The sequence below is a fragment of the Gorilla gorilla genome, chromosome 21 (assembly GCF_029281585.2).
Source record: "Gorilla gorilla gorilla isolate KB3781 chromosome 21, NHGRI_mGorGor1-v2.1_pri, whole genome shotgun sequence".
Lineage (NCBI taxonomy): Eukaryota > Metazoa > Chordata > Mammalia > Primates > Hominidae > Gorilla > Gorilla gorilla.
Genome location: NC_073245.2, coordinates 10,886,299 through 10,899,053, shown reverse-complemented (window position 1 = coordinate 10,899,053; position 12,755 = coordinate 10,886,299). Strand labels below are relative to the sequence as shown.

The 12,755-nt window shown below is 52.9% G+C and overlaps 1 protein-coding gene across 3 annotated transcripts in view; it reads left to right on the top strand.

The window, feature by feature from the left end:
* Window positions 1–12,356, top strand: part of RSPO4 (R-spondin 4) — a 49,490-nt gene extending 37,134 nt beyond the window's left edge. The window contains exons 2-6 of one of the 3 annotated variants that reach the window (XR_008674354.2): window positions 2,739–2,927; window positions 3,556–3,696; window positions 6,737–6,922; window positions 10,473–11,515; window positions 11,788–12,356. Coding sequence is in view for 2 of the 3 variants with exons in the window: in XM_019016837.4 (XP_018872382.2) it covers window positions 2,739–2,927; window positions 3,556–3,696; window positions 6,737–6,922; window positions 10,473–10,582 (626 nt within the window). In the remaining variant the exon portion in view is untranslated. Of the gene's footprint in view, window positions 1–2,738; window positions 2,928–3,555; window positions 3,697–6,736; window positions 6,923–10,472 lie in introns of all 3 variants that reach the window. The other 2 variants (XM_019016837.4, XM_004061655.5) reach the window with 2 other exon arrangements.
* Window positions 12,357–12,755: the final 399 nt, after the last annotated feature.

The window sequence follows — 12,755 nt, the reverse complement described above, 5'->3', positions numbered from 1 at the left end:
TCTTAAAAAAACAAAACAAAACAAACAAACAAAAAAACTTTTTAACACAAAAAGAAAAGAGACATCTCCAAATTTATTAGGTACTGCTAGATTTTTCCCCGAAGTTTACACTCCTATCTAAGGTGAAAAAGTGAAGGTTTCCTCTCATTCTTGCCAGCTCTTGGTAGTATCAGAATCTGAATCTTTTGCTGAGTGAGAAGTCCGGACTCTGCTAAATTCGCAGTGGATGTTCTTATTTCTCTGGCTCTGGGAATCCCCCTTACAACATCACACTTGCTCTCTGCCCAAAGATCCCTGGCCAGGTATACAGCTCCAGAAGCACAAAAATCTTTATTCTGCTCTCCCGTTGCAGTTTCTTATCCCAGGGCAAGAAAATTGAGGGCAATGCCAACTTTGCTTGGAAACAGCATCCCAGGGTACACTTTAGTTACTGTGTGCTTCCGTACGACTCTGGATCAGTAAGCCTCCTAAGTTATAAGCAACAGAAATAGGGTTATCAGCAGGATGTGGGGCCTCACCAAATCTAAGCAACAGAAGGTGAGGACTGGGGAAGTAGCAGTTCTCATCCGAGAGCTGGAGCAGGGAGGAAGGAACAGAGGGACTGAGGGATGGAAGGGAGAGAGAAAGGCCTCAGCCAGGGCTGGGCAGAGAGCCTGCCCTGCCTCCACCATGAACCCCATTTCTGTGTGACCCTCACTCTTGTGTCCCACTCCCAGGACTGGAGTCACCAGAATGTGTATCTGACCGGGCTTTCGTTAGCTCTCACCTGCTGCCAACTTAAAGGAGGGCCAGAACTCTTTTGGTTTTGGTTCCAGGGGGAAGGTGCCAGGATGTGTTCCTCATCAGGACCTTGCACAATGGGGAATTCCTCTCAAAGGGAGATGGGGCACCAATAGGAAGAGGGGAGCATCTGAGAGCTGGAGAGCCAAGAATGTTTCCTGCCGGGTGGTCTTGGGGCTCAGGTGAATCAAGGCGTATAACCGGATTATTAACCAGTCTGACCCTAATGACATATAAACATGAAACCATTTACTGTTTCCCCAATTGCTGCCTCTCAAAAGCTGCCCTATCCTTTCCTGTCACTTAGTGACACCTGGTCATTTTCTGACTCTCCCCAACCTCCTACTCCCAGTGGTCTCCCCTGCTGCCTCTTACTGCTGGGGCACCTCCCAGCAACCAGCCTTCTTGTGCCAGGCAGCAGGAATACCACCTAAGCCTGGCTGCTCCCAAGGTGCCCCTTACCACTGAGAACTCCCTCACACATGCCGGGAAGGATGTGCAGGCTCTTCTATCACACTCTTCCCCTCAGCTCTGCCCTTCTGTCTCCTGGTCTCCTTTCTCTGTTCAAAGAGGAATGGGAAGGGGGCAGATTCGCAGGGCTATGGACATGAGTTTATGTCCAAGCAGGGCATGAGATGCTGGCACCTTCTTGCAGGCACCCCCTGTCTTTGTGAGTTTCTTTGGCATCTCCTCACTTCGTTGGGAGGGTTGGGAACAGAGGAAAAGTCACAGCACCACAACTCACTTCCCTAGGCTGTCCACTTCTTTTTATTTTCTTCTTTTTTGGAAACATGGCTTCACTCTGTCTCTCCGACTGGAGTACAGTGGCACAAACACAGCTCACTGCAGCCTTCCCCGCTCAAGCGATCCTCCCACCTTAGCCTCCCAAGTAGCTGGGACTACAGGTGTGTGCCACCATACCCGGCTAATTTTTGTATTTTTTGTAGAGACAGGGCCTCGCCATATTGTCCAGGCTGGTCTCCAACTCCTGGACTCAAGCAATTCTCCCATCTTGGCCTCCCAAAATGCTGGGATTACAGGCATGAGCCACTGTGCCTGGCCAGGCTGACAATCCCTAACTCCCATGAGTCCCTCCCTGCAAGTGTTCAGCTTAATCAGGGTCCTGGGGTGATGGTCAGGGTAACAGAGACTCCTTATGAGCCTGGGAAAGGCTCACTTAAGATTCTAGAGCATTTTCCACCTCTTTTTTCCCCAGCTTTGGCTCCTGGGTGCCAATTCTGGGGTAACAAAAAATTTTCTCCTTAAAAAAATTTCTCCCATTGCTATTCCTGATGATGGTGGGAGCCCTTGCTGATGGTGACAGTGAGAAACGGAGTATTGTTGAGTATTGTTCAGGAACCCAGCAGGAGGGTGAGGGTCTCACCCCACCCCACTCATCATGTGCACCTACACACACTCAAAAATTCACATTACTTTGGTAAAGATTAAGTTTGTTTGTGAGTAATGGAAAACTCCAAATAACAGTGATTTAAGCAAGATAGATGTTGATTTCTCTCTCATGTAACAGTCTACACAGGCAGGCTAGGGCTGGTACAGCAGTCCTGCCTTCCTCAGGCACCCAGGTGCTTTTTATCTGATTTTTCCACCGCCTCACGGGACATAGTTTCCACCTCGTGATCTAAAATGGCTGCTTGTGCTCCAGCCATCGTTCACATTCCACCCAACAGAAAGGATGAGGCGATGACAAGGGGCACACTCCTGCCCTTTAAGGCAGCTTTCTTGAAGTGTCACATGCTGCTTTACCTTACATCTGATTGGCCAGATTTTTGGTCACATGCCCATATCTAGTTGTAAGGGAAGGTGGGAAATGTAGTCTTTTGTTTGGGTGGCCATGTGCCCAGTTACTATCCCAATGAGACCATCTCAGCTGCTCGCATATATGGTTTGACCATCTCTCTCTCCCTTTCCCCCTCCTTCTGCCCTGGTCTTGTGGGCAGTGGGCACTGGCCTGGGGGGCAACTGCACAGGCTGTATCATCTGCTCAGAGGAGAACGGCTGTTCCACCTGCCAGCAGAGGCTCTTCCTGTTCATCCGCCGGGAAGGCATCCGCCAGTACGGCAAGTGCCTGCACGACTGTCCCCCTGGGTACTTCGGCATCCGCGGCCAGGAGGTCAACAGGTGCAAAAGTACGTGGCTTCTCCCTTGTTCTATGCTAGTGCTGGGCTCCTAGACACCATGGGCTTAGATCCCACCCTTTCACCCCAGCACAGACAGAGGGGAAGTAGGTGCATGTCTAAGCCCAGACTCTGAGATACCTGCCTGCGTCCAGGCTGACTCCGCAGCCTGAGGCAAGTCAGTCCGCTCTCAGCCTTAATTAGCACTAATAGAACAGGCAACTTTCACTTCTACCCTAGTTTGTGGTGTGGCCTTAGGCATGTAACTCACCTTCTCTGGTCTTAGCTCAAATAGGAAAAGGAGTCCTAATTCCGAGCTCTAATTTTTGCTGTAACTTTGGGCAAATTATCACTATTTCTGAGGTGAAAAAGAAGCAGGGAGTCCTCACTCCAGCCCTGATTTGCGGGTGACTTCAAGCAAGTCACTCGCTCTCTCTGAGCCTCCCCTCAAATGAGAAGTTCTCTTCACATGCAGCCCAGTTTGACCTTGGCCAAGTCTGGGCTTCAAAGGAGACACTGAGTCCTGACCCAAATGCTACCAAGCCTGGAGCTGCCCAGAGGGCCTTCCACCTCGGGCAGACCCAGGGGGCCCCATCCTTGGCAGTCTCCCTCACCTGGGGTGTCCCTGGCTCTATTACAGAATGTGGGGCCACTTGTGAGAGCTGCTTCAGCCAGGACTTCTGCATCCGGTGCAAGAGGCAGTTTTACTTGTACAAGGGGAAGTGTCTGCCCACCTGCCCGCCGGGCACTTTGGCCCACCAGAACACACGGGAGTGCCAGGGTGAGTGGAGACCTCTCTGCCCTGCCCCTGCCCCCCCCCCTCCCTGGAGCGGGGGCTTGGTGAGAGATGTTAGGGGCCCTGGAAGAAATTACAGTAGAATGCCATATGGTGAGGGAAGGCCCAGCACCACCGTGTCAGGTACACCGGGTACCTCCACATAGTAACTGCAAAACACTAGAGCCAACATAACCACCATTACTATGATTAGTACTACAACCAACACTGGCATTGTTATTAATGCCAAGGGAATCAGCAGAGTGAAGAAGAAGAGCACTGATGTTTATTTGTTTGTTTGTTTGCTTGTTTGCTTGTTTTGTTTGAGATAGGGTCTCGCTCTGTTGCCCAGCTGGAGTGCAGTGGCATGATCATAGCTCACTGCAGCCTCAAACTCCTAGGCTCAGAGAATCCTCCCGCCTCAGCCTCCCGAGTAACTGGGACCACAGGCATGTACCACAACAGCTGGCTATGCATTTATGTTTTTGTAAAGACAGGCTCTTGCTATGTTGCTCAGGCTGCCCCTGGGCTCAAGCGGTCTTCCCACCTCAGCCTCCCAAAGCATTGGGAGTACAGGTATGAGCCACCACACCTGGCTGAGCACTGATTTTGGAATAGGACAGGCCTGGGGTCCAATCCTAGCTCTAAACCTTACCCTTTAGTGATCTTAAGCAAACCACCTCAGCTCTCTGTCCTTCGGTTTCTCCAAACGTCAGGAAAAAAAAAAAAAAAAAGACAATAGAACATAGAGCCTACCTCATGGGGAGGAATTGTTATGAGGATAAAGTGAATTAGTACAATTTAAAGTGCTCAGTACAGCAGCCAGCACACAGTAGATGCTCAGTACGTGTCAGTATCAGTGTTATTACTGCTCTGATTATTTCCTAACAGCTCCTTGTCATACTCCTGCCTGTGAGCCCTCCCGTTGCTGCACTAGGCTGCTCCTTGGCATTCTCATCTACACTGTGCATCTCTGCCCACGCATTCCCTCCGGGCTCACATTCATGGTCATTCCAGCTGCTGATGGCCCCTGACTCCGTGTCTCCAGCCTCCCTGAGCAGCAGACCCTCACCTCCACTGCCCTGTGGGTGCCTTCTTTCCACTCCCACTGCCACCATCCCCCACCTAACGCTCCCTCTGGGTTTCCTCTGGGTTTCAATAACCAGCTCCGTGATCCCTGGGTGGGCATGCACGAGATGCAGACATCACTGTTGACTCTTCTCTCTCCCTCACCCTATATTCAATCCAATCTGTTCATTTATTCACTCCGAAAATATCTACTAGAGCATCTGCTATGGCCAGGCACTTTCCTAGGTGCTGGAGACACGTTAGAGAACAAAACAGACAAAGCCTCTGCACTCAAGGACATGACATTTCAGTGGAGAGACAGAAGCGACACCTGAGAACAAATGCATAATATTTTGGGTGGTAGGAAGAACTTTGGGGTGAAAATGAAGCAGCACAAAGCTCCCAAACCCACACCATTCAGCTCATCCCTTTCTCCCCACCCATTTGTTTCTCTCCTCTGTGCCCCCCTCTTCCCACCCTCTTGCCACCCCCTGCCTATCGCCAGGGTTCTGGCCACAGCTCCTGCCCATCTCCCGCCTTGGTTCTCAGTCCCTCCAGCCCAGTCTCCACTCAACAGCAGAGGGAGTATTTCAAAATGATAGTCTGCTCAATTTCTTTTCCTCCCAGGACCCTTCAGTGGCTCCCACTGCCCTTGGGCGGAGCCCACCCAGGCCCTGGGCAATCTGTCCCATCTGCCAGCCTTTCCACCCCCATCATTTTTTTCCTCCTCAGTTTGAGCTTATTCTCCGGCTTGCCCAGTTCCAGGCCAAATCATCCTGGGGACTCTGCTGGGGTTATGCCCTCACTTGGAGCACCTCCCGTCCCTCCCTGAGCCTGGCTAGGCTCCCCTTCCCCGCCATCCCACCCCCACTTCAAGACCCAGTCCAGGGGTTTCCTCCCCTACAACCCAACCCATGCTGCTTCTGGGCTCCCGCGGTGCCTGCACTTCCCTCATCACGGCGGTGTCCAGATGGTGAATTCCAGGAGGCCTGCAGACCCTGGGCTGTCTTGTCTGCTGGTGCTCCCTCAGCTCCCAGAATAGCACCTGGCATACACTGGGTGCTCAGTCTTTACTTGTCAAATGTGTGCATCTAGCAAGGTCTGGGTCCCACTGTGCCTTGAGCTTGCTGTGTCTGCTGTGTGAGCCTCTTGCTGCGTTCCCTTAGGAGCTTGCTGTGTCTGCTGTGTGAGCCTCTTGCTGCGTTCCCTTAGCAAACCCCTGCTCTAGGTCTCAGTGTCCAAATCTACAAAATAGGAGTATTCACAGCTACCCATATTCTGTGCCTACTTCTCATGGACTTTTAAAATAATCAAAGTATATATATATATATATGTGTGTGTGTGTGTGTGTGTGTGTGTGTGTGTATATGTGTGTGTGTGTGTATATATATGTGTGTGTGTATATATATATATATACGTGTATATATGTATTTTTATTACCCCCTATGAAGAACTTTTATGTCCATGGCCTCCTTTTTCCTCCTTCCAAAGTTGATCAAAGACACATGATCAAGTTTAAAACCTGTGTCCTGGTCCTGAGGGCTTCCCAGGCAACCTTCCAGCCTCCTCTCCTGTCCCCGCCTTCCTGAGACTTGACTCCCAACTCAGGCTGCCCCATCTCCCAAACATGGTGGGCCGGGCTCCCAAGGCTTTGCACACCTGCCTGGAATGGGCTTCCTTCTTCTCACCTGACGAGCTCCCCTCTCTCCCTTTAACTCATACATCACCTCCTCCAGGAAGCCTTCCCTTTAAAGCTAGACAGTCGGCCACTCTGGCTTCAGGCCCATATTAGTCTGTGCATGCATTCGTTTAGCTCTCATTCCAGGCTCTTATAAATAACTCTGCTCCTAGCAGGTGGAAGTGGTGTCTTCAGTCTTCAGAGGACTGAACCCCTCAAACCCTGCCCTTGGATCTGAAGGACCCTCACTGCCGGCTGACCCTGTCTGTCTGTCTGTCTGTCTCTCCTTTCACCCCACAGGGGAGTGTGAACTGGGTCCCTGGGGTGGCTGGAGCCCCTGCACACACAATGGAAAGACCTGCGGCTCGGCTTGGGGCCTGGAGACCCGGGTACGAGAGGCTGGCCGGGCTGGGCATGAGGAGACAGCCACCTGCCAGGTGCTTTCTGAGTCAAGGAAATGTCCCATCCAGAGGCCCTGCCCAGGAGGTGAGCCCCGGGACAGGCACATGAGGCTGTGGTGGGAAAGGCCCACAGGGACGGAGTGGACTCAGATCACTGCCCCACAAATAGTACCTATGAGACTGCCTGAAAGGCCACTGTTAGCCATACTATCATGTGGAGTACACATCGCCCTCCGTGGTGTCCTTTCAAAGGAGGACCTTCCTTGCTGGGTTCAGTCCCAAATACATTAGGAAAATTGAGCTGGCCAGGAGTTCCCAACCCTCTCAAACTGAACACCCCCCTTTTAATAAGAAGGATTTGGGAATACCCTCTTTATCATTCTTAATGAAGTTCACGGAGAATGTGGCCTACTTGCAAAGGTAATTTTTTTTATCAGTATAGTGTCCTAACTGTAATATAGAGGAGAAAGAAAAGAAATTTCATGATGGAAGCGCTTGGCCCAACATACCAACAGACACTTAGGGAAGCACAATCCCAGTGAGGACCGCGGCCGTGGTCAGCGCTCCAAGTACGTGGCCACATCGCCATCAGAGATGCAATTTCCCAACAGTGACCAATGATTAGTAAGGTCCAACCCAATTGATCTCTGATTGACACCGCACTCGCAGTGCCCTAGAATCTTCAGTGAATGGAAGTGTTCAAAACCAATTGGCATTCATGAGTCAAACAGAATTCAGCTCCCAGCAAGCAGACTTTTCAGCTACGTGAGGGTGGGGCACGATGTGAGAGAACTGGATGGAACAGGGGGACAGCTCATCTTTGCGGGGGACTGTCCCACGCTGGATCCTGATTGCCGTCCACTGAATGCCACAGGAACCCCCTTCACTGTGGCATTCAAGACCACTACACATATTTCCAAAATGTTTCTGGGGGCTATTAAGGACCACTGATTTACATAGAAGAGAGGCCACAGGGTGTGCTTGGGTGTGCTTGGTAAGATGTGAACGGTGAGTAGTATTGGCAGTGTTGACCGGGCACTGTGCTGAATTCTCTATAATCGTTAACTCATGTAATCTTCGCAGTGATGCTATGCGGTAGGTGTTATTAGCACTATCCCCATTTTACAGATGAGGGGACTGAGGCCCAGAAAGGTTGAGTCACTCACCTAAGGGTCACAAAGCCAGGGAGCTGTAGACCTAGAATTCAAACATAACTCGTCATGCAAACAGGAATCTAAAGTCATGATGAAGGATGAGGGACCTGGAACCAGGCCACCCGGGGCACCCAGGTGGGACATAGTGGAGCCAGGATTTGAACTCAGGGACACTCCTCTTTCAGAAGGACTTGTGCTATTTGGGTTGGGAGTGCAGCTAGCAGAGATAGGAGCCTTTGGGAGTCATGCTGGGCAGGTGAGGACAGAGTGAGGTTGAGATGGAACCAGAGAACCTAAGAGACCCCAGAGCCAGATCAGGACTCACACAGGAGGCAGACAGTTCTCCTGCACTCATTACCACATGGCACCTCTCATGGCTCCAAGAGCTGGGGGTGAATGGCTGTTGGGGGATCATGAGGGGAAAGCTTTTCCCCTGGATAATAATAATCACAATAACTGCAAACATTCATAAAGCACCTACCATGTGCTGGCTGTGCTTAGTGCTGTGAAACATGACTCTAATCCTCGCAACAACCCCGCTGTAGCTCCCTGCATCATCCAGGTCTTGGCTGCAGTGGCTCCTCCTCAGAGAGGCTTCCCAGGAGTCCCCCTCCCAGGAGTCATTTTCCATCATATCACATGGTAGCACTTGCACCCTTCTGAAATGAGCCTTCTCATTCTCGTGTTTGCTTGTTCAGTGTCTGTTTTCCTTACTGGAGTGTGATCTCCAGTGAGGGCAAGGGCTTTATCTGCCTTGTTCACAGCTGTCTCTCTAGTGCCTCTAACATAGTCTGGCACATAGTCGGTATCCAGTTAATATTTGCTGGATGAGTGGATGGATGGCTGAATGCACAGGTGGGTGAGTGGGTAGGTAGATGGGTGGATGGGAGGGTAGATGGGAGGGTAGGTGGGTGGATGAGTAGGTAGGTGGGTGAGTGGGTAGGTAGATGGGTGGATGGGAGGGTAGATGGGAGGGTAGGTGGGTGGATGAGTAGGTAGGTGGATGATTAGGTGGGTGGGTAGGTAGGTAGATAGGTGAACAGGTGGATGGATGGGTGATGGGTGGGTGCCTAGGTGGATGGATGGGTCATTGGGTATGGAGGTGGGTGAGTAGATGGGTGAATAGGTGGGTGAGTGGGTAGGTGGGTAAATAGGTGGAGGGATGGGTGGGTGACTGGATGGGTACATGAGCAGCTGGCAGGCAGGCCTAGGGAAGGGGTAGGGACACAAAGCCACTGGCCCCCACACCCCCACATCAGAGCTGGCAGGGCCACTCAGGCAGCACCCACACCCCATCTCCAGATGCTGTCCTACCTGAGGCCTGCACAGTCAGCTCTGCAGCTCAGAGTGGGAGTTGGCCTCAGTGCTCCCCAAGAGCTCAGAGTGGGCGTGGGGAGCCCCAGAGGTGGGCAGCCTGGACTTAGCTCCTTGACTCTGCTCTGCAGAGGAAGGAGCCAGGACTGGAGCCACAGCCCTGACTTTTGGGGAGACAGGCACATAGTTGACACCCAAGGAATAAAACAGCCCTCCCCTTGCCACTAGGCTCAGAGGGTCTCTAACAGCCTCGCTGCATACCTTCAGAAAATGACTCATGGAGCCTCAGGTTCATCGTGTTCAAATGGACACACAGCTCCTTGCGGGGAACTGAATGGGGCCCAAGCAATGTAGGAGAATGTCCTGGGTGTGGAGACACTTTGTAAAGCAGAAACTTAGGGCTGGCCTTGCTCCCAACCATGCTGTGGTCTTCTCACCTGTCAGTAACAATGACAAGCAACTGCTCATAAGAACTCCCTGGGCAGCGGGCACAGCCAGAGTGGAGGTGGAAGGAATAAAGGAAATAAAGAAGAAAAAGAAAGGAAAGGTAGACTGGCACAGAAAAATGATAGAAGGGGGGAGAGAAAGAGAGGACAACTGGAGAAGACGGGACTGGGTGTGGCTCAGACCCTACCTGCCTCTCTGGGCTGTGGTGAGTTTCGTATACATAAAGCACTTGGGGCTGTGGCCTGCACACAGTGAGCACTTGCTAAATGCTGAAGTATTGTTGCCTCAGTGTTATGCAGAAGTTGGTGCAGGGACACACATGAAAGGCGCCCAGTGTCCGGCACAGAGCCTGCTCAGCTATGGAAGGAGTGTGCCGGGGAAAGCCGTGGGGACTCCCATGAGGCCACCCTACATGCTGACTGGGGGGGCCCCAGGTGAACCTGCAGGCCTGGCCAAGCCAGATGTCCAGCACAAGAAGGCCCTGAACAAGTTAGCGGCCCTCGCCACTCCCTGAAGAACTAGAGAGAAAGGTTCAGTTTGGGGTAACTTAGCCCACGGTCCAAACTCTCAACAGGAGGGACTGCAAGGTCAGTGCCCAAATGTTCTGAGCCCCGTTGTTGGGGAGTGGGTGGGGCACCCTTGTCTTTCAGGACTGAGGAGGCTCCCAGGACCTAACTGGCCCTGCACTCTTGGTCACCGGGCTCTGTCCTCTCATTGCAGAGATGAGCCCCAGCCAGAAGAAGGGCAGGAAGGACCGGCGCCCACGCAAGGACAGGAAGCTGGACCGCAGGCTGGACGTGAGGCCGCGCCAGCCCGGCCTGCAGCCCTGACCGCCGGCTCTCCCGACTCTCTGGTCCTAGTCCTCGGCCCCTGCACACCTCCTCCTGCTCCTTCTCCTCTCCTCTTACTCTTTCTCCTCTGTCTTCTCCATTTGTCTTCTCTTTCTTTCCACCCTTCTATCATTTTTTTGTCAGTCTACCTTCCCTTTCTTTTTCTTTATTTCCTTTATTTCTTCCACCTCCATTCTCCTCTCCTTTCTCCCTCCCTCCTTCCCTTCCTTCCTCTTCTTTCTCACTTATCTTTTATCTTTCCTTTTCTTTCTTCCTGTGTTTCTTCCTGTCCTTCACCGCATCCTTCTCTCTCTCCCTCCTCTTCTCTCCCTCTCACACACACTTTAAGAGGGACCATGAGCCTGTGCCCTCCCCTGCAGCTCTCTCTATCTACAACTTTAAGAAAGCAAACATCTTTTCCCAGGCCTTTCCCTGACCCCGTCTTTGCAGAGAAAGGGTTTCCAGAGGGCAAAGCTGGGGCACAGCACAGGTGAATCCTGAAGGCCCTGCTTTTGCTCTGGGGGAGGCTCCAGGACCCTGAGCTGTGAGCACCTGGTTCTCTGGACAGTCCCCAGAGGCCATTTCCACAGCCTTCAGCCACCAGCCACCCCGAGGAGCTGGCTGGACAAGGCTCCCCTGGCCTGGACACCTCCCCCAGCTGGCCGTGGAGGGTCACAACCTGGCCTCTGGGTGGGCAGCCAGCCCCGGAGGGCATCCTCCGCAAGCTGCCTGCCACCCTCATCAGCACTCCCCCACAGGCCTCCCTCTCATGGGTTCCATGTCCCTTTTTCCCAAGCTGGATCAGGTGAGCTGTCACTGCTGGGGGATCCACCTGCCCAGCCCGGAAGAGGCCACTGAAACGGAAAGGAAAGCTGAGATTATCCAGCGGCTCTGTTCCCCACCTCAGCGCCTCCTGCCCACGTGGGGAAACAGGTCTGAGAAGGAAGGGGCTTGCCCAGGGTCACACAGGAAGCCTTCAGGCTCTGCTTCTACCTGTGCTCTGCTCAGCACATTCACGGCCGAGAGGAGAATCTGGGGGTCACTTGAGGGGGGAAATGTAAGCAATTGTGGGTGGGGAGCAAGGGAAGATCCACGCACTCGCCCACACCCACCCCCACACTCGCTGACACCCACCACCGCACTCGCCCACACCCACCACCGGTGACTTGAGCATCTGTGCTTCGCTGTGACGCCCCTCGCCCTAGGCAGGAACGACGCTGGGAGGAGTCTCCAGGTCAGACCCAGCTTGGAAGCAAGTCTGTCCTCACTGCCTGTCCTTCTGCCATCATAACACCCCCTTCCTGCTCTGCTCCCCGGAATCCTCAGAAACGGGATTTGTATTTGCCATGACTGGTTGGCCTGAACACATAGGGCTCCGTGACTGGGACAGGAATGGGCAGGAGAAGCAAGAGTCGGAGCTCCAAGGGGCCCAGGGGTGGCCTGGGGAAGGAAGATGGTCAGCAGGCTGGGGGAGAGGCTCTAGGTGATGAAATATTACATTCCCGACCCCAAGAGAGCACCCACCCTCAGACCTGCCCTCCATCTGGCAGCTGGGGAGCCCTGGCCTGACCCCCCGCCCACCGCAGGCCCACCCTCTCTCTGACTTCCCTGCTCTCACCTCCCTGAGAACAGCTAGAGCCCCCTCCTCCGCCTGGCCAGGCCACCAGCTTCTCTTCTGCAAACGTTTGTGCCTCTGAAATGCTCCGTTGTTATTGTTTCAAGACCCTAACTTTTTTTTTTAACTTTCTTAATAAAGGGAAAAGAAACTTGTAAATGCTTCTTGAGCATCAAGAGGGTGTTGCAAAACCATGATACTGCTGAGTTTGGAGTAGCAGAATTTAAAACATGTGGAGTGGCTTTCACAGGAATGCTTGGGGCTGAGAGGGGTCAGAGTGTATTGGGAATGGGGTGGGGTTTCAGCTTGGGGGGAGCTGATAAAAGAGGAGGGGCCCTCAGCCCCTCCAGGCTACTCTCAAGAAGCAAACTCAGCCAGAAGCAGAAGAGGGTAACACCTCGATCCCCAGAACCTCGCAGTTTCACGAACCAGATGTCTCAGGGACCAGGGGTACCTAGGAGGTTGACAGACCCACGGGGCCATCTAAACACCCTGGACTGCTGGTGAGAGTGGCCTTGGCATTGGGAGGCACAGGTGGGAGCTCCAGCCTGTCACCAG